This window comes from Pieris rapae, chromosome 1 (genome assembly GCF_905147795.1).
Source record: "Pieris rapae chromosome 1, ilPieRapa1.1, whole genome shotgun sequence".
NCBI lineage: Eukaryota > Metazoa > Arthropoda > Insecta > Lepidoptera > Pieridae > Pieris > Pieris rapae.
Window position 1 is genome coordinate 8,402,044 of NC_059509.1, and position 26,777 is coordinate 8,428,820.

Genomic DNA, 26,777 nt, shown 5'->3' on the forward strand with positions numbered 1-26,777 from the left:
TTTTTAATGAAGGAATGTACGAAATATGATTATGAACTGTTAACTACTTTATTAGAAGTACAGAGTATCTAGAGACCAACTTTTGCTATCTATACGAGCATTACTATATTTTGTTTAATATTTATTGGATCCTCTCTTAAATGAAAATTGCATTATTCCATAGAGAAAATTGCATTCATGAATTTTAATTTTCCGTTCCCACTGAATGAACGGTAGATTTGAAGAGTCTTAACTTTGTTTGCATTTTCTGTAACTTTTTACTATTTTTTTGCCGCACCTTATGAACCTATTTATATATAACCTTCTTTGACATCACTCTGCCCAAAAAACATACACTAATGACAGTTGACAGTTTGACAATCTTTGTCAAATTTTAGTGTTATATCCCGGTATTAGACGGTGTGCGTTTGATGTTTATTTTTTTTTAGTTTACAAGAAAAAAAAACAATAATGTCGTCTGATTTGTGTACAGACGATCTTAATGATATTGATACAACGTTGATGACTTTGCGTAAGCCTACAGAATTGAAAAAAGTTATTGATTCTATACCCAAGCCTATAAGAGCAGTACCGAAGAATGGACTCCCAATGTGGTACCGATTGGGGTTGGAGAATAAATTGCCAGTACCGAAAATGCCAAAGGGCAAAATTATATTCTCACGAGGAAAAATTGGTGAAGATGTTAGTATTTGGGAAATTTAACCCATAGTTGATATTGGCATATTAACTAACAAAGATTAAATAGATCATTTAATTAAACATATACAACTATGCTGCGTGATGTTCATCTGCCTTGATTACTTTAATGCCTAAACATAGCTTTCATTTTGTGTTTAACATTACCATACATAGTTATAGACAACACCTATAGCTTATGAATATATAATATATAATAAACAAGCTTATGAATGGTGCTTAGCACTTCATCATAAGCTTGTTTATTTGTTTCCTATAGAAAATATATTTTGCTCAAATGAACCGAACTTTCTTCGAAGTATGAAAGGGAAATCCTTTTAAATCTCCCTCATTACTTGCGAGCGTGGAACCTTGTTTCGTGGAACTGTAATGCAGACAGAGATTTAAATCATAGATGTTGCTTGTATAAATCAAAATTAAAACTCACATTAATGTATCCTTGTCAAACGGTTTACCATACTATAATGTAACATTTAAGTATGCCTCCGTGAGTATTATAGTTAAACAAATTATGGATTCGTTAACTGAAGTAAATGTCAATTGTATCTCAAACTTTTAAATAAGTTTTTACGAATCTCTTTTTATACCTTACCAGTTTAGGCGATATAGTTTTATGCCATTTAGAATAATTATATATTATATAAATATGTATAATAATATATTTTGTGAGTGTTGGGTTCTTCAAGTTCAGCATTACGTTCTCTGTTTATGTCTAACATATTAGTAGAATGAATTTCTTAAAATGATTTCCAATATGTTGAAATACTACACAAGCTGATTTAGCGTTTACGAATTTCGTAAGCTACAAATTTGGATTTTATAGCGATTCTTATAAAACAAGTATTTTTGTCCTGTAAGAATATAACTCTAGACTAGACTAATATGTTTTAGCAGTTTCGAATCGCAAAGTTAGGCATCCTTGATGACGCTTAGCAACTGCGTTATTGAAATTTGTCATTTTCATAAACTATGCCGCCGAGTATGTATCCTTCATATTTACCTCTGAGGCGCTAAAGTTTCTATTACTCTATTATTTCTGCGACCACAATTATTGTATGTGAAAGCAAGATAAAGCATTTGGTTTTATTGGTTATATCTACACAGATACACTTCCTTGTATCGAGTGAGTGCTCTTGCTCTACAAATAAACAGCTATATAAAGTAGCCGAAAGCGTAGGCTTTCTGATTTCATTTTTTTTACAACTGTTTTTAATGACTTACGTATATATTTCATTTTCTGCATATTATGTACACAGAAATAAAACTTAATGACTTTTTAAATTATAAAATTTCGGTTTTTTCGTAAAATTTAAAATGAAATGTATGGCAGTAGAGTCGATTCTTAGTCTGAGGCTTGTAACAAAGTAGATAATCTGGGTAGAACATAAAGGGGAAAGTGATTACAAAAGGATTTAGGAATCTAAGCAAGATATTGCGGTGTGAACAACAAAATTTATTCCATGACGTATTCGGATTTATAATTTGATCTATTCACGTCACGGCGACATGGAAGCCGCGATTTCCCTTCCATTGCGACGCAAAAGCTTTTTCAATTGTTTCATTGTGTGTTTCTTAGCTGTTGGCTCGAAAATAACGATTAAAACCATATTAATGATAGGCAAATCTTCAATTACATGTCACTTTATTACTTTGATTACTGTGACTGTAATTATATCAATAGTTAATTAGTCATTCTAAAATTATTCCTAGAAAAGCAAATATGAAATCAGATTTGTGAAATCTAATTGCCTTTCACAGTTCAAAGCATTCATGAAGTCATATAAAAATAATAGATTCACGATTATATCTGTTATTTTTTTATGTATACGTTTATTATTCTGGAATATATTCTTTAGCGTCAGATCGTAGATTGATCGACTCATCAAGTAGTTTTATTATTTAAAATTAATATTTAATTTAAAATAAACTTATTTAGGCTAAAACGATTCAAATGGTGGGAGACGAGAAAAGGTATAAATAGTCATAAATTTCAATATCGCCAACTGAAAGAACAGGAAATTTATCGCTTTCAGCGTTACTCAGTTGGCTTCCGGCATTGGCTGCTTCGTCATACTAATTTGTTTCTTACTAAATAACAAATTTCAAAGGTCAAATGTAGTTTAGGTTACCTCAGACAAATGTTTGGGTAACAAACCTAATTTTAAAGGTTTATATATTAAAATATTATTAATTAATTCCAAAGGTAAGATTCCAACAAAAATTTCCATTTAATTGAAGTGTAAATAATAAATAATTATTTTGTAAATAGTTCGAAGTATTTAGTTACACAAAATAAAGTAGTTTTTATGATATTTGCACTAGTAACTGGCGCCAATCGTCGCCATTAACAAACTTCGTACTAAGAGCACACCTATCTTCTAGAAGAACAATTTAAAAAAATACTGTCAAACGTATCAGAGGATAAGAACTGTTTTATTACTTCTTACAGGTTCGGCGTCTTGGTTTAGGTAAAGATGGGCCGACTCCATCTTTTGACCTTACGGACCCATATTGTAATAATGTTTCCTACGACTATGTTCCTGTCCATGATCCACACTTAGCGCACCACTTCGCCCAGAAACCAGCTCGTAACAGGATGAAGCATCTTGGTTACTGTACCAAAGACGGACGCGCTGTCTGCTCTTTAAAAGACTTCAATCAATATAGAAAATATCTGTACAATCAGTTTATGGACAGAATTCACTTGGAAATGAAGAAATTAGTAAGTTTTAATATAAAAAATGTAATATTGTAAAAAATTACATGAAGAGATAATAATTACATTTATTTTACTTCATGGCACTGTACAAATAATAAAACTTAATATTTGTTGCCATGAGATGACTGATTAATTTTAAATCCCTCTGATGCTAGCTGACTTTCCATCCTTTGTCGTTCTCTGACAATGATATGATATTAAAAAAAATATTTAATCCTAATTTTTATGAACGGCAAATTTCTTTTAGATTTTTTTAATTCAATTCGGGGTGTTTTGTATTTGGTGCACAAATTAAGTTAGACCAGCGGTGAATCTCAAAAAAAAAACAAAATTTATTTAAATACTTTAATTAAATTTTGAGAATAATTGATAACTCAACCTCAATATGACAAGCAAGTCGGCCCGATATTAAGTTCACGACAATTATCTATATTATACTTAATACTACTTGAAATTTGACCGGTCCAATGGTAGGTCAGTCAAATCTTCTGGTGTTTGTTGTCCATCTCTTTTTATTACAGTGTTGTGTCAGAGGGGTACAGGTATCAGTTATACGGGGCAAAGGGAGTGCAATGGAAGTAACAGCAAATACAAGCCGAATATTTAAGTGAAATGTTTGCAACCACAAGTTTTCAATTGTGTATATATGAATTAAAATGAAAACCTACTTTTGTTTCGTTTTTTAACAATTACCGTAATTTCTATTTGGAAATATAAACTACATTCAAATAAAATAAGTTAATAAAAAGTACGAAATTAGTTGTTGAAAATTACGATGATCCTGATTATAAATCAAGTCATGCTTTTATAAATATTAAAAACTGCTTACTTATTTTCTCTAGTAATTGAGTGCTATTTTAGGATGAACGAGCTAAAGATGATTTAACACTGAAACGTGTGGAAGTAGATGTGGCAAGAAGGCAACAAGTATTTACGAAAGCAGAACGAGCGCGGGAACATTTGGAAAGAGTGGCGCAAGAGCACGCTGACGAGTGGGCAGAGAAGAAACGTCTGTTAGTATAATTAATTAGTATAATATAATTCAAATTAAATATACAATAGTCGTTTAAACTTACTTAATAACCGATATACAATTCCTCGTTCATGTTTGCTAAAGTCAAAAGTCTATGCTAATACAAAATTTATTACACTACTCTTATTAATTGATTACAGTTTATCCGGATCCAATAAAGGCTACATTACGTTAACAGCGAAACATATGTCAATTTATCAAATCACACTAAAGTTGTTTATGTAATCAATGTAATGAAATGTTTGTACCAGCTGATATTCTACAACATCTGTGCATAAATCTGAATTTGATGGTGTACTTTTGTTTGCCCGTTCAATATTTACATAATTTTGGTAACATGAGTTAGTTTTGAAATTAAATATTGATCTATAATTTTCATACTGATAGTAAATACTTACTCGATATAATATTTGTTAAATAGAAACAAACTGAATTTTTTTCCATATAGTTCTCCCTTTGCGCAAACAATGTTTACGCAATCTAAGTGTAATGTACATTGTACATTTAAATAGATTTAAATTTAAAGACGAGCCCAAATTATATATTTTACTAGCGACCCGCCCCGGCTTCGCACGGGTGCAATGCTGATACTAAATACACTACAAAAAATCTGTGAACGTTGTATATAAAAATGTGGGCTATCCATAAGAGATAGACATATACCATCACGGACTTTTCTGTAGATCTTTTCAATGTGTACAATACTTAGTACATTATTTTGATAAAACTCGTAGGGTTCAGCCTGCAAGCATACAAAGGGACATAGGGACAGAGAAAGCGACTTTGTTTTATAATATGTAGTGATTTTCAAGCATAATTCAAAATTTATAAATATTATTAAAATTTTTAATTTTCAATTTTCGAACCAATTCAACTAAAAGAGGGTACCCATTCTTAAACCCTTGTGAGTTTAATAGTTACACAGGTAAGCGTGCTTACTATTTACGCCATGTTCTATAAGATAGGAATTAAAAAACTTTAAAATATTTATTTTATTAAAAACCATTAGGTATCTTATTTAAGTTCAGAAATTATATATAAAACTTGAAAACATAATTTTCCCTTCAATTTAGCCCCAGGCTTTATTTTAATTACGTTAAAGTAAACAAGCCGACCCGCTTTGGTTAAAACTAATATTGCGTGGACACAAAATGAAAACAAACTGGTATCTATTAATCTGGGAGATCCTCACGTAGGAGCAAAGCTTGTTAGTTCAGTGACAGCAGAACTTTGTTTAAAATTCTATCAGGACTATCTGTATCTATGAGTTTAAAAACTGTTCAAAGCTAACGGTCGTGTTTAATATTCGTATAACAATATTTTGCACAATACATTGTGAAATTGTCGTAGTACTGCATACAAAAGTGGTATGTATATTAATGTATGCAATTATGATAATAAAAAAATAAAATAATGTGTTTATTCATTTTAAGTACATTTGGTTTCCTATATGTAAGATTTGGAAACCCTTTTTTTATTATTTATTTATTCCTAATGTAATCCTATCCTATGTAATCCTACAAGTAACATAAATTTTATATAATTACAAACAAATGCACTGAAAATACAGTCAAAACATACATTTTACGACAAAAATATTTGCAAAAGGGAACAAACAAACAAAAAGTATATGTACAATACATTTAACTTAGTGTGATTCAATTTACTAAAATAAGCCTAATTTGCCTGTTGTGTGATGGTGTAAAAGTAAGGGTTTGTACATGATGGTGTGTATGTGGGGTGTGCTCATTATGCAGGTGATTTTGCGGTATGCATAATATTTAAGTAAAAAAAACCTGTAACAGGATTCCCAGCTCTTCCATAACAAACTTAATTCTAAATTCCTTAATATAATAATATTATTTTACCCTATTTTATATGATTTTTTATCATAATTTAAGTTTCACCAACTACCACAGAGTATATAGGTACTAATATTTCCTCTTACAAATAACATTATCTATCAAACGGTTTACAAGTTTAATATAGTTATGACGTTCAAAGGAACTAATTTCTGAACGTTACCAGAACTCAGACTAACACAGAATAAATAATGTTACGCCCACAATTTTATAAACTTGATTAGTATATAGTTTTATCAGTTTTTGACGATAAAACTAATAAAACTATATACACTGACCAATCTGGTGCTGTAAATAACACGTATTTTAATATATTATCTGGCTTTTCTATTACGGTAACAGATATCAAACGTAAAATAGATAGTTTGGATATTAACAAAGGGGCGGGTCCTGACCTTCTGCCTCCTATTTTCATAAAAAGTTGCGGAAAGGAGTTGTCCATTCCATTATGTGTTCTCTTTAATAAATCGTTAACTAGTGGTGTGTTTCCTAAGCGCTGGAAAACTGCCCACATAATACCTATTTATAAAAGTGGTGATAAGTCCAATTGTAAAAACTATAGACCGATAAGTATTTTATCTTGCGCTGCTAAATTATTTGAGTCAGTGATGTATACTCATCTGTTCAGTCATTTTAAGCCTGTTCTTTCAGACAAGCAACATGGTTTTGTTAGAAACAGGTCTACGGTCACTAACCTTCTGGAATACAAAAACTATCTCTGTCAAGTGTTTGCCACAGGTGGCCAAGTTGACTCTGTTTACACTGACTTCTCTAAGGCTTTTGACAAAGTAAATCACCATCTGCTCTGTCATAAGTTAGCGTCACATGGTATCCACGGCAGTTTATATAGATGGATCTGCTCATACCTAGACTCTAGAACTCAGTTGGTTGCGTTAAAGGGCTTCATCTCTGCACCTATCGCAGTTACATCGGGAGTACCTCAGGGTTCCCACTTAGGGCCATTATTCTTCGTAGTTTTTATTAATGACCTTATTCAACAACTGTCCTGCAATTGTCTCTTATATGCAGATGACTTAAAAATATTTACTTCTATTACTAATTTAGATGACTGCTTAACATTACAGCGTGATATCAATACCGTATCACTATGGTGCAAGACGAACTACATGTATTTAAATATAGACAAGTGTTTTGTCATATCGTTTACTAATAAACGAAACAAAATCGTATGGAACTACGTCATAGATGGTCAATTAGTTAACAGATCAGATGTTGCAAAAGACCTAGGTATCCTGTTCGATGACAAGCTTTCATTCCGTGCCCACTATAGTCACATCACGTCTAAAGCAAACCATCTACTGGGTTTTATTCTTAGATCCACAAAAGGTTTTAAAAATCCTCGTAGCACCTTGTACTTATACTTCAGCCTCGTAAGAAGTATATTAGAATACGGTAGTCCAATATGGTCGCCGAATTATAAGGTGCACATTGACGATATTGAACGAATTCAGAGGAAATTTCTCAGAATTTTATGTTATCGTATAAAACCTGGCCGGTCTAACTTAAATTATTGCGATAGACTCCTGAAATTTAAAGTTCAACCATTAGAATCCAGACGCATAGTCTTCGACTTAGTTTACCTTTACAAAATCACCCACTCCATTATAGACTCTCCCGAACTACTAGCTCACATTAGCCTTAACATTAGATTTAGTGCCCGTAGAGCTAACGAAGTCAATTTATTTTCCCTTCAAACTTATAAGAATAACATCTCTTTTTACAACCCTTTGACCAGGATGGCTCGTCAATATAACGAGATGGCAAAGAGCAACCACTTACTTGTGGACATATTCTGTCGCAACATCAATAAATTCATTAGTGTCGTTAAAGACATCCTCCATCGTAGGTTAAGTGCTGACCCTTGTGGTCCTGGTTAACGTTACGTTAAATTGGTGTCGAGGAACTTATTATTATTATTATTATTGTTTTTTTTTTTTACTATGTTACCTTTGTTAGTTATGAGCCTTTTATTGATGTAACATTAATTTTGCAGTGTGCACATGGTTTTACATTAGAATCCTGTTCATAACTATTAGTTTTAAGTTTATTTTTGTAAAGATTATAATGTGTTTTGTGCACCAAATAAATAAATAAATAAATAAATAAATAAATATGGATATGCTACGCCGTAGACTGCTACATGTATGCAACCTTTTACTTTATAGTGTCGTTTTAGAATTATATAGTTTGTTTAATCGTTTGTTAATTTTGTAATGTCCTATAGGCAAAATATAGGCACTTTAACTAACCTAAATAATAAAATCATTATTTATTTATTGACACTTCGTTACATTACATAATATAATTAAATAAAAAGGAGGGCAACTGGCGACTTTATCGCTTTCGAGCGATTTCTTTCAGGCAACCAGTATGAGTAAAGGAAAAAAAATGTATTAAATTACATAAGGTAGGCAAGACGTGCAAAAATACGTATTACATAAGAAAAAAAAACCTTAACAGGATCAAAAAACAGAAACTAAACTGATACAGGATAAATAAAAAACAAAAAGTAAAATGGGCACATGAATCATGATAATTTAATTCAAGATCAGTCTCACGTCATTTAGTAGTTAGTACGCAAGTTAGGGATATGACGTGAACAGGTAATGTTCGCACAAGTAAGTGATTTAAAGGAAGATAGAGAAGGAGTCGATTACTCATTACTACATAAGTAATCGATAACTTAATACTGAGAAGTATATGGTAATTAATACGTATATCTGTGATATATGTATACATATATCAATACTATGAAATTATAACTTTAAAAAAAGGGTTTTAATATTTTTATTCCGTAAAGTTACTTTCTTTTTTGGCCTTTGGCCAGAAAGTAGCAGTCGACGGATGTTTACAACTTACCGGCAAGTGGAGACATTAATTTATACCCGACATTGCATAACTTATTACCTTGTATTTACACATTTTTAGGTTCAATGAACCAAGCCTTAAATCTAATTGTCAGCCTTTATAAAACTAATTAATTTGATAACGAAACGAAAAAAAATCACCTTATAGCATGCATACTGCATATATGAGAGCTGCGCCTATGTTTATCGCTATAAACTAGACGGGGAATAAATCAAATTTCCTCACTGGTTTATTCCTTCAGTACATCTCGCCGAGATTGCAAACTTCGTAAAGCATATTTGCATAACCCATTTAGTTGCGTCGTTGAAGCACTCTTCTTGCTGCATAAAAACATGTAAATGTTTTCGTCGCGTACGAATATCGATGTATATTTGTTAAGAACTTATGCTTATAATACATAACAGTATAAACGACGTATAATAATTGTGTGACTCTATAACCCTACATACATGGAACAAAAAATTAATCGGTACACAACCGTAATCTGAATGTAGAACTTTAGGATAGAGCCTGACATAAAATGTTACTACTGCATTACTGTCTACTAATTTAAACTAAAATTATGGAATTTTCATTAAGTGATAGGATAATAAAGTAGCTCGTAAAACGTGGATTTTAAATCAAATGAATATGCAAAAACACATTCGTTTAGTATTTTCAAGTTAATTGGAAATAAAATAAAAATAAAATAAAAATAAAAAAGCCTTTTTATTTCCTACAAATATAACTTTTTACATAGGCCTACTTATCTAATTAAAATTAATACCATCCTATTTTTATTTATTGTTATTAATATACTACTTATATACTATTTGCAACTATATATATCCTATTTACTACTAGATAATATTTACTATTACATTATTTTATTGTATTATTAGCTGGCTTGGTTAGATTTTAGTATACTTAAATAATATAAATTGTAGGAACCCCATTATTGGGTGAAGGCCTCCTCCAAATATGCCCATTTGTATCTGTTCTGTGCAGTCTGTTTCCAGTTTGGGCTGGCTACTTTTTTGATCTCATCATCCCAACGAGTATGTGGTCTTCCTCGATTTCTTTTACCTTGAGGTCCATTCCAAAAGGTCACTTCTGTGGTCCATCTTCGGTCTTTAAGCCTCGCGACATGGCCAGCCCATCTCCATTTAAGTTTTTGTGCGTATTTCAGTGCGTCTGTAGCTTTGGTTTTTGATCTTATTATTGTGTGTCGTATTTTGTCTGATTTCTTTAGTTTAAGCATGCTGCGTTCCAGTCCTCTTTGACAGGTGGTGATAAGATTTTTTACTTTTGAAGTGAATTTCCAGGTCTGGCAACCATAAGTCAAACTTGGAAGAAGGTTAGAATTCATAATTTTTGTTTTTATGGTAATAGGCAGGCCACTTTTAAAGATTTCCTTTAAACTCCAATATTTATTCCAAGTTTGTTGTATTCTTCTTTTCACTTCTAGTTCGTTATTTTTCGGATGAAAACTAATTTGCTTACCTAGATAGATGTATGAATCTGTATATTCGAGTGGCACATTATCTATTGTTAATATTCTTCTCCGCCGATTTGTCATTGCCATAGTCTTAGCGAGATTCATTTTCAGACCCACCTTGATACTAGCCGAATGTAAAGTTTCCATCATTTGTTGTAACTGGGTGCTGGATTCTGATAACAGCACTAGGTCATCTGCGAATCTTAAGTGACTTATGTATTTGTCTTTTATATATAGGCCTGACTTACTCCAATCTATCTTCCTGAAGATAGCCTCCAGAATTGCTATGAATATTATTGGCGATAAGGGGTCGCCTTGCCGTACGCCTCTTTCTATAGTAAAACTTGGTCCTAGAGATTCTAGCTTAATTTTGCCCGTGTTGTTTTTGTATACGCTCTTTATGACTTGTATGTATACGTCTTCAACTCCCTGCTGTTTTAGGCTTTCCCATATACTTACATGTGTTACTGTATCGAATGCTTTTTGATAGTCAATAAACGCTATGTATAGCGGTCTTTGTTGTTCTTGGTACTTTTCGATGATTTGTTCTAGTGTGTGTATATGGTCCACAGTTGAGAAACCTTTCCTGAAGCCTGCTTGCTCTATTGGTTGTTTTAATTCCAACGTGCTGCTGATTCTTTTATTTATAATGGCTGAGAAGAGTTTGTAGAGGCTCGGGAGTAAGCTTATTGGTCTGTAGTTGCCAATATCTTTCGGATCACCCTTTTTATAGATGAGTATGATGTCCGATTCAGACCATTGTATGGGCGTTTTAGTCTTTTGCAGTATTAAGTTGAATAGTTCCGCTAGTGGTCCAGCTAATGTTTTGTGTGCTAGTCTTAATACTTCATTTGTTATGTTGTCCGATCCAGGGCTTTTTCCCAGTTTTAAGCTATTTATTGCTTCTTGGACTTCCATTTCGTCCACTGGTTTTATACTTATTTCGTCGTTATTTTCGTTGGTGCTTGAGATGTTATTATTTTGGATGTTATCACTGTATAACTTTCTATAGAAATCTGTCGCCGCATTGATAATGGCAGTGCGCTTGCACAAAGTTCTGTTGTCTTTACTTAATCCTCCTATCCAGGTTTTGTTCGATCTAAGTTCCTTAAAGGCCTTCTTTGTGCTTCCTGTGTGTTGTAGATGTCTTTCTATAGTATTTTCTCTGTATTTAGCGTAATCTCTTTTTATGTATTTATTTGTCACTTTGTAGAGGGCGGAAAGCTCATTTCTCATTGATCTCGATTTATTATTTCTTTCTTGTAGTTCTTTTCTTCTTTTTAGTAATAGAGCGGTGCGATCTGATAGTATTTTGTGGTGTTTGTGTGGCTCTCTTCCCTTTTCTCGAGCTTTTTGCAAGCTTTGGCTAATAGCATTTACTATTTTGTCGTGATAAGTTTGTATTGATGTATGTTTCAAGTTGTAAGAAGGGTAGGGTAGCATTGAGGTTAAGTTATTGTTATATCTTACTACTTCGTCTTTGGTCTTCAGTTGAAATTTGATTTTGCTTGTAAATTTCACTCTACTTTGTTTTTGTTTGGCTATTTTTAATGTTGATCTAATTAATCGGTGGTCTGACGGATAGTTTAAATTCAGGACTTCAAAGTTATTGAATAGTTTTGGTTGGTTGGATAGTATATAGTCGATCTCATTTTTGTGTTGTCCATTTGGGGATCGCCACGTCCATCTCCGGCTACTGTTTTTCTTGAAGCATGTATTGATGATTGTTAAATTGTGTTCAAGTGCGTAGTCGACAAGTCTCTGTCCTCTATCGTTTCTTTCACCGTCCCCATGTTGATGCACTATTAAGTATTCACCTTCTTTAGGAGCCCCTACCTTCGCATTAAAGTCGCCCATTAGTATAATGTTCTTATGTGTTATTTCCATAGCTTTGTCGATAGTTTTATAAAATTCCTCTATTTCTTCTTCTTTTGCGGATTCGGTGGGTGCATATACCTGTATAATGGATATCTTAAATTCGTGAAGTATTAAATTTAGCATTGCCACTCGTTCTGTTAGGCCGATGAAGCTTTCGATGTTGTTTTTAAGAGACTTCTTAATGATGAAGCCCACTCCAAATTTACCTGGTGTACTACCAATGTAGCAGAATATTAAGTTGTCATATTCCTCTATTTTATTACCAAGTCGTCTGATCTCTGAGATACCGATTACGTCATAATTGATATTTTTTGTTGCTTCATTTAACTCCAACCAGCGTTCATGTGAAGATAGGGTCCTGACGTTGTAAGCTGCGATTTTTAATTTGGTTGTGTTTTTGTATTGTCTCATCACCGTCTGTGTGGCTTTTTTTGGAGGGTTTTGGTCGTACTCTCCCGCGGTGACCGGCCGTATTGGGAGATTTGAGGTTGGGAGAGGGTCCGATTTCGATTGCTATTCAGTGTTGTGTTGTGATGTATTCGTTTGGCGTTGAGTTGTTTCTGCTTGAGTGAGGATTAGTTTGGGCTTTTGTATAAAATAGTTCTTCATGCTTCCTTTGTTTTTCTTAGGTGGTTGCTTTTTAGCTTGTTGAACACCTTGGCTGCCGGGGTGAAGTGTCTCTGGGGATTCAGAGAGATTTCTTTTGTTTGACTGTTTATACAACGGTTGTTTGTTGTTCAATATAATAATTTTGTCGTACTTTATAAAGGCAGTATTGCCTGCATCTTTTTCTTTTTGAACTTGGACTTGAAGTTCTCTACGCTTATTTAAAATTTCGATTGGGTAGTCTTCTTTTAGGTAATAAGAAGTATTTTGGAGGTAATGTTTATTTTTTTGGATTTTTAATTTGAATCCCAATGTGTTGAATGTTATTACTATAGGTCTAACTTTTTCGCCTTTTTTCCCCAGTCTTCTAACAGCTTCTATATTGTGAGTTTCGCATGAAATTTTGATGTATGTATTTATTATGTTTATGACCATTTCTTCGAGTTCATCGTATGACTTTTCGCTCTCTTCTACGCCAAACAAGATTAGATTTTTGCGTCTAAACTGTCTTTCTAGGTTGTTTATTTTTTTTGTTTGTTCTTCTAGGTTTTTCTCCAAAAGCTCGTTTTTTAGTTCTAAGTGATTAAACTTGTCGTTGAGGCTGTTGATTATTGTACATTTAATATCTTCTTTCATATCTAGCATGTCTTGTTTTTGTTGCTTTATATCTTGCTGCATGATAACTAACATATTTTTTATTTCCTCCATCGCCTGTTATGATGCACTTAGTGCCCTCTATGAAAGATGTATATATATATTTTATATTCTATTTGTGATATTCTTATATTAAAATTAAGTGTTCAATATTTATTGAAAAATAAATTTTTGAAAGTTATTTTTCTCTAGAGTGATTCGAACTCGAACCCAATGGGAACGTCACCGGCACCGCAAGCTATTTGACTAAGTGTCTTTACTGCATATGCTTGAAAATATCGTACAAGTTACACGCGTCACAGACACTAAATGAGTTATATTAAATGAGTCAGTCTTGACACTTGTGTCGTTATTTTTTGCAAAAATTAGTTCACTTCACATCACTACACTATTTCACTTTAATGTTGTTCATTGTGCACAATTCCTGCATTTTAAGTATTCTTTTCAACATAAGTTATCTACAAAAGTCACTCGTTTGAAGCGTTGTGATTTTGGCGAATTATTTATGCTTTTACAATGTTTCTCGGCGGAATAACATTTACACTCAAATTGGAAATAGGTACTTGCAATTAAAGTGAATTCACAATGTTTATTTTTTATTTCGTTTGTATATACGTTAATCAAAGGGCTCTGCACCGAGATGTTTTAATTAAAAAGAACGAGCTGAGTGCATCTAGAGTCGTAACTTTCAGTTTCTGCCTAGGTATTTTAGTTTGCCTTGAGTATTACGATTTAATGCTCACATTAAGTATAACGTGAATTTAGAGCAAACTTAAACTACTGCTTAACTTTGCTCTAATTTCTGAAGTATTGAAATACTAACTTGGTCTTGCCAACATGGAATAAGGATATTCATGTTTTTAATTTTTTAAGAGCAAAAGAACAAGAAAAGAAAGTACAAGCAAGAATGAAATATTTGGCGGAATACAACAAAAAGCAACGGCAAGAGCGCGCCATGCGTGCAGCAGAGAAGCAGAACAGAATAAAGCAGCGTGTCCAAGCAGCTGCCGAGATGGAACTCCGAAGAAAGATTACGATGATTCGGCAGTGGAGGGCGAATGAGAAGAAACGATTGAATAGACTTAAGCAAGAGCGAGATGAGAAACAAAAGAAACAGGAAGAACAGGTAGGTTTTCCTACATTATGTTGCTTCGTCCCTCAAAATCGTCAGAGCACATTAATCATTGAAATAAATATAAACATTTTCAGGCGAACAATAAATGGGAAATGCGTGTAAATGCACAAAACCTCAAAATACAAGAAGAAGCCTTGCTTCTCAAAATTTACACTGAGGATATGAATGCTGGCTCCATGAGACGAGCTAGGTAAGGTTTTGATTATATTTGGTATGGTGAAGTTTTGCACGTGGAGTACAACTGCAGTATAATCAAATATTGTTCCTGTGGTTTAAATTACAGAAAGGCGGAGGTATATGCTTTCAACACGGACTTGGAGCTCGCTCGCATTCGTCTCGCCAATTGGAAGCAGATGCACGGTGGGACGGCCAAAGCTGCAAACCTTGTGCGCAAGATGGGCGCGGAGTTTGAAAAAGTAATTTTTCTGCAAGTTTTCCTTCCATAGTTATTTCCAAAAAAATGAATCAATAAATGTACAAATCTTTTTTAGTCGAAGAGAGGAGCTAAAGGCATGAGCCCAGAACTTGCACAAGAATTGGCGACAGAAGCGATGAACGCGGCCGTGAGTACGGATGGCGATCGTCTCATGACACTAGGTCAGGCGAGGGCCTGGATGGACCTGGTGACTGTTCTTCCGCCAGCACCTATTAGAATACTTGACGAGGTAATCAGCTTAGCTAATTATACACAACGTACCAATTCTTAATAGGCCGGCAACGCACTCTCGCGAGCCGTCTGGCATTGAGAGTGTCCATGGGCGGCGGTATCACTTAACATCAGGTGATCCTCCTGCCCGTTTGCCCCCTGTTCTATCAAAAAAAATTCAGTGTATAAATCATTTTAATTATAAGGACAATAGGTAATCTGCCTTCTGTGCCAGACACATGTTTTCGGTTTAAGATAATATGCTGGGTTTTCGCGATATTTTCTTTAACGTCTAGTAAAGTGTTAATTGCTCATGCAAAACAGATATGATTTGAATACCCGAACTTACCCGTGAGCCAGTCAATATGACGCACTTCCTGCCAGTGTTTACATGGCTTTCCCTGTTCTGTAGATCTATGATATGTTATTTATAGCAATGTTTATATAACAGATGTTAGAAAGTGCCGTGATGGAGTTCGCTAGGCGTCGCGTCAACTTACTTCTGAGAGATATTGAAAGAATGGTTAAGTCCAGGGCCGCTGTTATTTTCTTCCAAAACTATAGACCTGCACCTAAGAAAAGGTTTGCTTTATTTTTAATTACTCGATTTAAATAGGTTAATTACTTTGCATCCCCGAAGGTTCACAGTTTCAATTACAATTCATTCATTCAAAATTGGGTCGGCCATTCAGCAAGAGTCATATAAACGTAATTAATAATAAATCCAGAATACATTTAAAAATACATAAATAAAAAATCTATAAAGTGTATAACTTTGTGCAGTAATTTATATTACTGATTAGACTTTATTTATTATTTAAATTGGCCACAATACATCACTTAATGAACTTTATTACATTTAAATTTTGTGATTTGCATCCAAAGCGAATCCTTGGAGTAAGGCCTTGAAGTAAAGCTAGATTATTTTATTAATACACCTCAGGCCGCATAAAATTATCAAGGCTGTTAGACGTGAAAAATTCATTGGTTACTTTCCAAAGGTCTCAAGGTTTCGGCTTGTTTTATTTAAATCATTTTTATATAGGATAACTTACAGGTATTGAATTAATATACATTACGTTCTTGATAAATTTGTATATACTATTTTACATAATGTTTTATATTACAGCATGCATAACATATTAGCATGCATGAAACTAATAAAGATATTAGTAAATATTATGACAAAGTTGAAATTATTTATAATACTTTTTTTTATTTAATGGTTTAATAATAATTAAATTTAACTGAAGTTACATGATTTGAATTTTTTTTAATAAATATTAATTAAATTAAAAGTCAATGGCGCTACAAATTTCTGTATTTGTTCCATGATCAATTGTTATGATATTTTCCTTCGTCGTTCGAGCGAATGTTAAATGCGCACATAGAGAAAAAGTCCATTGGTGCACAGTCCGGGGTCGAACCCCATTCGACTCTCATCCCTATAATGGTAGGTTTGATTCCCGGCTGTGTGCCTATTTAACATTTACTCCAACGGTGAAGGAAAACATCGTGAGGAAACCGACATGTCTTAGACGCAAAAAGTCGACGACGTGTGTCAGGCACTGGGGGCTGATCACCTACTTGCCTATTAGATTTAAAAATGATCATGAAACAGATTCAGAAATCTGAGGCCAGAACCTAAATAGGTTGTAGGGCGTCTGATTTATTTATTTTATTATAATCAAATAAACGCCGAAATGCAAAAGGGAACAATCATATGTTTTTTTTTTTTTTTTTTTTTTTTTTTTTTTTTTTTTAATGGAGCTGCGAACCCTCCCCTGACTTTTGCTTATCAGGGTCCTTTTTTGCTGTATTTATTTTGTTCATTCAATTTTTTATTTTTATTTTAATATTGTTATGTTATATTATATTGTGTTTCTTACAGCAGCTTTATGCATTCACATTTACTTAACATTTTACATTTCCTAGTATAGTGTAGTAGTTTTCTTTATTTAAATTGTATATTTATTTTCTTTGTTTATTTACATTCACTTTACATACTTTCATAAAAATTTAGCATTTTGGTCATTTTGAATTAATTACAGGGCGTAGCAATATTCCGGGCGCCGTTGAATATTCGCGTCCTCCGCAGAATCCGCTCGCAAAATTTTTCCAGGGCCGTCCTGTGCCCCGCAAGGATGTCGGGCAGCACATTGCGTGTCATCCGCATCCCCACGGTCTGCTCCAGATCGTGCCTTTGAATGGCGAATATGGGGCACTCCACTAGGAGATGCTCCACCGTTTGTATTGTGTTTTCGTCGCATTCACATGCGGGACTCGTTTTTATTTTGAAACGGTGGAGGTATTCCGCGAAGGCTCCATGCCCTGTCAAAATTTGGGTCATTATAGGGTTAAACCCTTTGGTCCTTGCGATTTTGTACGCAGCTTCTGGGTCGGGCAAGAACATCCTAGTTGTCGCCCCGGTTGTTTCTTCGGACTGTCTCTTGACCCATTCCCGCACCGTGCCTGCGCGTATTAATTTTTTAATGTATGATAGCGGGCAGCGGTCGTAGACTGGCCTCCGCTTTGTGTTAGTGGCTTCTTTGGCCAACTGGTCCGCTCTTTCGTTCCCTCTTCTCCCCGCGTGTGCTTTTACCCAGAAAAGTTTGACGCTCTTCTCTGGGTGCTGGGTAAGAAGCTCGCGGATCTCGGTGACCAGGGGATCGAAAGAGCGTCCCCCCGCAACCGCATCCAATGCAGACCTTGAGTCGCTGTATATGAGGACCTCGGTCTCCTTCCGCTGCACCGCTATCTGCGCCGCTCTTTGTAACGCCACCAGTTCTGCCTGATACACGGTGCAGAAATGTGCCAGAGGCAGCTTTTGACTCTTTATTTCTTTTTCTCCCTTCCAAAGGGAGATCGCAGCTCCCACCCCTTCTTGCGTCTTACTACCATCCGTATATATTTGAATGCTTTCATTATTTATCGCTAGTTCTTCGTTTGTTAGAATAACATATTCCAGTGCTGTCTTTGCCGGGTGAAGACTTTTATGAAAAGGTGTTTTCGTTTCCACCTCAGCTCCCCCTAAGTACTCGCAGGTCATATGCCCCTTTTTAATTTGGTATAATGTTTTGTTTTCGTGTACTCTCAGATCTAGGGGGAGTAAGCCTGCCAGCACTCTGAGGGAGCTGAGTGGAGCTGTCCTATAAGCCCTACATATCTTAATAGCAAAACTTCTTTGCACTGTGTCCAGTCTTTTGATCATGTACCTCTTTTTTGCCGCGTCAGCCCATACATTTGCCGCGTAGAGGACTATGGGTTCGACAACAGCCGTATATATTATTTTAATGATTTCCGGGCTGAGGCCCCAGCTGACCCTAGCTGTCTTGGAAACCTGTTTGTAAAGGCCGATGGCTTTATTGCAGGCTGCATTGACATGCTCGCTGAATGTGATTTTGCGATCTATCGTCAGACCCAAAATCCTCACACTGTCCGACATGTCAATTTGTGTGCCACCCATGTTGAGTCGTGGCGTGTCGTATTTTAATCTTCTCGTAATGAGCATCGCTTTGGTTTTCGCGGGGGCGAATCTTAATTTGTTTCTGTGCCCCCACTCCCAGATCTGTGCGAGTGCATCATTCGCTGCTTTTTCTGTTTCCAACGCCGTGTTGGACTCAAACAGGAGGACCACGTCATCCGCGAAGGCCTGCGCGTAAACACCGGCTCTCTTTAATGTTTTTAGTAGTGGGTCCAGCAGCAGATTCCACAAAGTGGGTCCGCTGATGGATCCCTGTACGCAGCCTTTGTTTGTTGGTTTTGTCGCTACAGCTCCTCCGTAAACGACGCGGACCTCCCTGTCGCTTAGATAATTATGCACTAGTAGTGCAAGGTTTAATGGGCATTGCTCTTCAGTCAATCTCACACAAATGGCCGGCCACCAAGCGTTGTCGAAGGCTCCCTCTATGTCTAGTGATATTAGTGTTATGACTTTTTTGTTCTTTAGACCCGAGTTGATATTTTCCATTAGAGCATAGAGGGCGTCCTCGGTACCACGCTGCGGCGTGAAACCGTATTGCTTGGAAGAGAGTCGGGGGACCAGGTGCCAATTCAGCCTTTTCACCAGCATTTTTTCCATTATTTTGCCCAATACCGGTAAAAGTCCGATTGGTCGGTATGATTTGGGCTGACTGTAATTTTCCTTCCCTGGTTTTTTGAAGACAATCACTGTGGCCTTCTTCCAAATCCTTGGAAAATAGCCCAGGTCGAGGCATCTATTCGCCAATGCCAGGAAAACGTCTGGGTCCGCAAGTATCGCCTCGCTGCAGATGTCTGACGTTAGCCCATCCCCACCAGGGGCCTTTTTGGGGTTAAAACTCCTGGCACATTCTACGAGTTCCTTCAGTGTAAAAGGCGGGTCATGAGCTCCATCATGGCCCGATTCTTTTATCATTTTAGCCTTTCTTCGTATTTCTCTGTGCCAAAGGGTTTCCCGGGCGCTCGTATCTTCCGGAAAGAAAGTCTCCGCCAGATAGTGCGCCGAGTCCTGGTAGGAGAGAGTCTCGCCATCCTTGACGAGTTGCTGATCAGTTTTCTTACCGTTCGTTCTCCTGATGACCCTGTAGATGCCGTCCCACAAGCTTTCTCCACTTTGCTTCTCGCAGAAGCTCTTCCAACTTTCCAGCTTGCTTTTGTTTGCTGCTTCCAGGTATTCCTGTTTTGCCTTGTTGTATCGCTCTATAACAGCGGAACGGCGAGTAGCAGAGCAGCATCGAATTTTCCTCCTCATTGTTAGAACGCCTTTCTTCATTTGGTTCAGCTCTTTTGTCCACCAGGGGGGGGCGGTGTGTTTTCCCTGTACTTTAATTTTTGGAATGTGTGTGTCACAAGTGTCTGTAATTAACTGTGAGTATTGAACTATGGTGTTTTCTAGAAGTGTAGTGGAGTCTAAAGTGTTGATGTACTGTGGTGTGAGTTCGTGTTGAGAAAGCAACTGTCTAACTTTCGTACGAAAGTGGGTCCAGTTCGCTTTTCGAACATTGTACACTCTAGTTGATCTCGCGTATCCATCATCTTTTTTTATCCGTGAGATGATCTCGAATTGGATGGCATTATGATCCGAATTCGTGACACTCTGGTCCACCCTCCAATCTACAATGAGACCGAGGAGGTCAGGCGTGGCTGCCGTGACGTCAACGCAACTAGAGTATATTGTGTTTCCTCTGGTGGTGTGGAAAGTTGGCGTCCCACCCTGGTTTAAGATCTCCAATCCAGCGTTATGGAAGGTCGCTTCTGCCTCTTTTCCCCTCTCGTTGGTTATCCTATCCCCCCACCAGACGTTTCTGGCGTTTACGTCCCCTCCCACTATTGTTCTCCGTCCTAGTTTCTCGACGACTTGTTCCAGTGTCTGGAGGTGCGGACTTAGGGGATTCGGGTACGGTTCGAAGTATACCGAGACTAGGTTTAGTTTTCTACTATCTGTGTCTACGGATATGGCAACCAAATTCGGACTAGATAGCTCGGGGTATTGTGTTACCTGGATATTATTATCTAGAACGACAATAGCCGCCTTTGTATGGTTGCCAACTCCGGTGTGTTGATAGACTCTTGTGCCCGTGTAGTCCTTCATTCTTCTCACCGCCCCGATGTAGGGTTCCTGTACGAGCGCGATGGAGATGCGACGTTTTTTCGCCTCGATTATTAACTCCTCCGTGGCGAGTGCAGATCTCTGTACGTTAGCTTGTATAATGCGGATTTCTCCTGGGGGGACTTTAGCAATACGCGACCGCCCTCCTGGCTAGCGCATCCCACTTCCTGCGCACTGGGCATTCGGCACTAAACGCGCTGTGGTCTACGCTGTCCATTCCTGCTCTTTTACAGTTTGCACACTCTGGTAACTTGTCTATACTTGGGCAGTCTGCCCTAAGGTGCTCACCTGTGCACTGGGAGCAGGTCAGTTTTCCCCCTTGGCAGTGCTTCCTCGTGTGTCCGTATCCAAGACACGTGGCGCACTGCACAAGGGGAGACCGATCCTCCACCCAGACCCTCTGGAGGTCGATGTGGACCTTCTGCGCCCGGGTCAGCGCCTTCCACATCCCCGGGGAGACCTGCACGATGACGTGGCACTCGTGCGTGTTCCTGGCATTTTGGCGGTGCTTTTCCGTCATCACCCAGTCCTCTCCGGGTAGGTTTCCGGTCGTTGCCTTGTTTTGTATTTTAAGGGCTTTCTTTATGTCTTCGAGGGTGTTGTACCTCAATACATTTTTAAAAATTACCAAAGGATGCTTATTGTTGAGCTCCTTGGCCGTAATTCCATTCTGAACGTGCGCAATTCTCTCCCTCACCCTTGCTCGTTCCTCCTCAGTACCGCAACCAATGACCACCTTGCCTCCCTTTATTTTTGTGAGTTTTTCTATTTTAAAACCATTGTCCCTGGCGTTAAGGGAGCATCTAATTTTTTGGACTGTATCCTCGGCCGTCTCGGTTTCTTCACCCGGCTCGACAATCAGGGAGTACAGTCCAGTTTCCCTTAGGTCATTGCTTGCGGTGCTGCCGCTAACTTCCCTCGACTCAGTCCTTGCTACTGCTGCTACCTCGGCGTAACTTCTAATTTCCCCCAGCTTCGCCATGACTCTCTCTTCACTTTCTATAATCATCTTTTCAAAGCTTTTACTAATTGTCTCTAGTTTTTCTATTCTTTTGTTCATTTCACCTTCCTTAGCTTCCTTCCTTTCTGATTTCTTGATTTCTCCGTCTTTTACTTCTCCTCCTTCTTTCTCGGCTATCCCCAGAATTTCTTTGTTGCTTTCCTTTCTTTCGGTTAATAGTTCCCTTATTATTTCTTGCAATCTCTTGGTTGCTGCTTTTACTTCCATTTTTATTTCTGTCTTCAGGTTCCTGACGCTTTCGAGCTGGTTGTTAATTTTTTGGAAAAGTCCCTTTATTTCCGTCTCTTTTGTTTTCATATCGAAATTCGGAACATGGGGGTCTATTCCTTTTCCTTTTTCTTCCCTTTTTTCCGATGTTTTGATTGGGGGTTCTTTCCCGCCTTTCTTAGGCGGAGAGATGGAGAAGCGGGCGACCAGGGGTTGGACCAGTCCCTGCTCACTACGCCTTTGGGGTTGGCTTCTACTCAGGTCACTGACCGAGGGCCTTATTGTTCCGGGTTCAGCGGCTGTTTGGCCGCTCGTTTTTTCTTGTTTTTTAACGGGGGTCCTAGGACCGATAACCATTTTGTTTATATGTTGTAGGCCGAAGCGTCAAATATTATAAAATTTTTAAATTAATACTTATTATAGCCAAACTATTTTTGTTGTTTAATTATTGATAACTAAATAATAAATAAGCAAAGAAAATATGTCAAAGTTAAAGGGTTGTTATAATGTAAAACAGTTGTGATTCTTATTAATAGATGATCTGCCCCCAATAGGGTGGCAGAAGTGTCGCTATACTAATCCTAAGTATACTACAAGTAAGGTCTACCCCCAAAAGGGTGGTAGCCGGGTCAGTAAACTAAAACTAAGGTCTACCCCCAAAAGGGTGGTAGCCGTGTCAGAATACTTATACCTAGGAGGGGTTTCCAACAGGAGAGCCCTTGTTGTTTTTATATTATACAATATTTCACTAAATCTAATGTCCAATTACTTTGTTTAATTAATTACACAGCACCTACACTACACAGCTACACTTACAGTTAATTATATTCTGATAATTTGAAAATGATTATTTTATAAAAGATATCTTCAAGTAGTTTACTGTTCTCCGAGGATAATCTCCACTTCTTTTTTTCTTGTTCTAAATTAGTAGTATTTGTTTGTTTTGGGTCCACTATTTTGCTAAACACACTTCTATGCTTATTTACACACGTTACACTTTTTTCGTTGTCTAGCTTTCTATTTCTCAACTATTTTTGTTTTCTTTTTTTTCACTTTTCTTCCACTTGAGGGTAGATAATAAACGCAGCGTAGTGACACCAACAGAAGCTCAGGGGTAAACGCGCGTCATTTATTCTAGGTCACAGTCTCAATTTCCATTAACCATATTGAGTGTTACATAGGCAAACTTTAAAATACTAATATTCTACAACTTGACCCACCACAATGCAAGCACGATAATAGGTGAGGATTGCAGGAGTTTGTCGTTAACTTATATTCGAAATGGTATATCGAAATGTAAGTCTTTTAACATCACTGTAATCACTGTAATTTTCTGCGTCTTTTGGTATATGATTTGCTACATAAAACACTTTTGCCCGCTATTACGAATTTTTGGGTACGGAGCTTGCGTAAATCGATGTTTCCGCGGCGAGTGCTTACGAGTGACTTAACAATCATATGTTAAATATTTCTGGAATTTGAACAATTCGGTCCGATAGCTAACACCGGAAGTGACATTGCGATAGCTATACGCTGTTATTATCTCATATATTTATTTTTAAATTGTATGCTAGTAAATGAAACATTATACAATACATCGATTCTATGACATCAGTGAAATCACAAGTAGGTTTAACAGAACAATAGATTCATTAATATTGGTAATCTTAGGCTAATATTCAAAGGCATATTTATGTCTATAATATATGAGGTATTTTTTTTTGTTTGTTATGTTTGTTAGACTTCTAAAGGAAACCCATTATTCCGTTTGAAACATCTTCCAGGCGTGGCAAGGTGTCTCGCTGGTCAATACATGTGGCAACGGAACTTGCACGACAGTTCATCAATGCGAAAGGCGGTATCGGTTTTGGCTCTGTGGTCAATATACCTAATGAAACCACAACAGATTTTGACATGAAGAGCGTCAAGGATCGTCCTCCAACGCCAGTGGTATGATATTTATTAACCGACATGTGAATACTGCAATAGTGAATTGCAGTGAATTTCTTTAAACGTTGTTCAAGGCATTCTTACGAGTTTACAAAATTATATAAGGCATCGTTGCAAAGTTTAATTGAACTACAGATTAAATGTAGATTAATATAACAAACATTAATGAAATAGTTTTAAAATAAAGAAAACCCGATACTTAATATGCCTTTAAATAATTTTCAAACGAGCGAAATCTTTTTAAATAAAATTAAATGTTAGTATTTTCTAATAACAATATTTTTTTATTAATTATAACAGCCGTCTAAAACAAAATTGGCTGAAGTGACGTTCTCGGACAGAGTTGAAGATCTTCCCGACCCAGTGGCCGTTGGATCTTATCTCCCCGAGAGAAACAAGTTGCTAGAGGTATGAAAGTCCTATTTAACGATAGTAATACTTTACCAAATACATACTAAGACTACAAATATTATCTAATCGCAAGTGTAATCTAATCTATACTTTTAGCAGCTGTATTATATTTTTAATGTACACTTTATTAAAGTGTCAAAATTTAAACAATGTCTCTTTCATCGAAGCGAAAGTACAAAACTGATAGAAACAAAAATAACTTTTGCAGTAAGATGGATATTTAATAAGGCAATGAATGTTTATCTCTAACGATTTCTAGATGGTGAACGCAGCGGCAAAATTACTGTCTCGTTCAGTGAGCCAGAAAGTGGAAAAAGGAATGGATGTCACCGTAGGGACAGTTACACTACCGCACATGAGACATCCCAGTACGTAATGTTTGGCTTCTTACACGATGTCAAATTTCGTTGGCCTTGGGTCTAGCTTGTAAAGTCGGAAGGAATGTTTATAATGAATATCATTGTAAATGTTAATATGAATATAAAAAGACCGCTGGCGAGACGAACATCACACATATGTAGTAATTGCCCACGTGACCCACTTTCCAAGCAAAGAGAATAGCTTTAATAACACTTTTTCAAACTGTCAATAGCGTATTTTTAGTCTTGCAGGCTATGGTCGTGCGGCCATTCCTCAACTGTACTCCATGTTTGTTTTTATATAAGAGCAGTTAACAAATATCATTGACGTCACAAAATGCTCATCACGTAATTGTCAATAAATTAATCACTGTCACAGATTGAAAAATCTGCGATTGTGCCACGGATTACAATTATTTTTAAGGTCTTAATGTTGTCCTACGATCCATCAGAATTTCCCAAGAATATTATTTTTTGAACTATGCAATATGATTTCTTCTATTCAAGTATAATTCCTTCGATTATTATATTAGTCAAAATAAATATTTTACTTTATTAATTTAAAAAAATACTTTAGTTGAATGGGGGGAGGCTGTGGAAGGTCTAGCAGATGCTGTAGTAAACAACAGAGTACATGGAGACTGCGCAGATGTGCGTCGTGCCAGTGAGTACTTAGCAAGACGCATACTGATCGCACTACTTGTGGATATGAAGCAAGAGAAACAAAGAAGGGTATGTAAATGTTTTTATTTATATAAACGTATTTATCTCAGTCGTATATTGACCAAATACCTGTTGTAAGATAGTTCCCGTATACTACATATGCTATAGATAAAATAAATTATGACATTTAACGCATGACACAGGCCAAAACATTTGCCAGTCACTGTGCTGGTTTGCTACCTCTATGGTATGTGAGATCTGCTAGTGGCCTAACAAAAAAAATAGATAATTACAGTAGGAGAGGTTTTTTTTAATCTTATACTACACAAATTCAAAAAAATATCATTCATCCATGTAGGTGACACAATATACACTTTACTTTTTTTATGACCGTCAAAAAATAAATATATATTAAATGCTTCTAATAAACATTAAACTGTTACTGTACATTGAAACATTCACAGTAAAATTATTTAAATATTTGTATCCACACGCACAAACACAGATGATTTTAAAAGTCATTCTTTAGAATATTTAGCCATTAGCAAAAAAACAGTAAAGATACAGTATTATAATATTTTAATAAAAAACAATAATTTTATTTTGTTTAGATTTACCATTTTGTCTAATTCATATTTTGACTTTTCAGAAACTGAGCAATATCTCGTGTGAAGAGGAAAAGAAAGACTTTTATGTACCTGAAAAAGTAGATAGCCCATGAGAAATAAAATGTTTTAATTTTTTTTATGGATTCTTTGATTGTTTTCGATGTTGACTTTGATATTCGATTTTTTAACTATTAAACTTACTTCTCAAATTGGTGTTCTTAATTTTAGTTTTAGCATCACTTTAAGTATTTGAAGCCTTTCACCAAGTCTCTGTAAATATTAATAAAAAGTACAGGGTTGTAACTACAGGATACAAAATTATTACTTTATTTAGAAATGAAGAGCTAAGTGCACATTTTGGAGAGGGCACTCG

At 36.1% G+C, this 26,777-nt stretch overlaps 1 protein-coding gene across 1 annotated transcript; it reads left to right on the plus strand.

Annotated features, from left to right (window-relative positions):
• The first annotated feature begins 392 nt into the window (after positions 1-392).
• Positions 393-26,599, plus strand: LOC111003865. The gene is made up of 13 exons (XM_022274602.2): positions 393-681; positions 3,146-3,418; positions 4,277-4,428; positions 14,688-14,940; positions 15,024-15,139; positions 15,233-15,365; positions 15,441-15,614; positions 16,047-16,177; positions 24,198-24,363; positions 24,664-24,771; positions 25,034-25,142; positions 25,711-25,865; positions 26,446-26,599. The coding sequence occupies exons 1-13, from the start codon at positions 451-453 to the stop codon at positions 26,515-26,517; spliced, it is 2,073 nt and encodes a 690-aa protein (XP_022130294.2). The 5' UTR covers positions 393-450; the 3' UTR covers positions 26,518-26,599.
• The last annotated feature ends 178 nt before the right edge of the window (positions 26,600-26,777 follow it).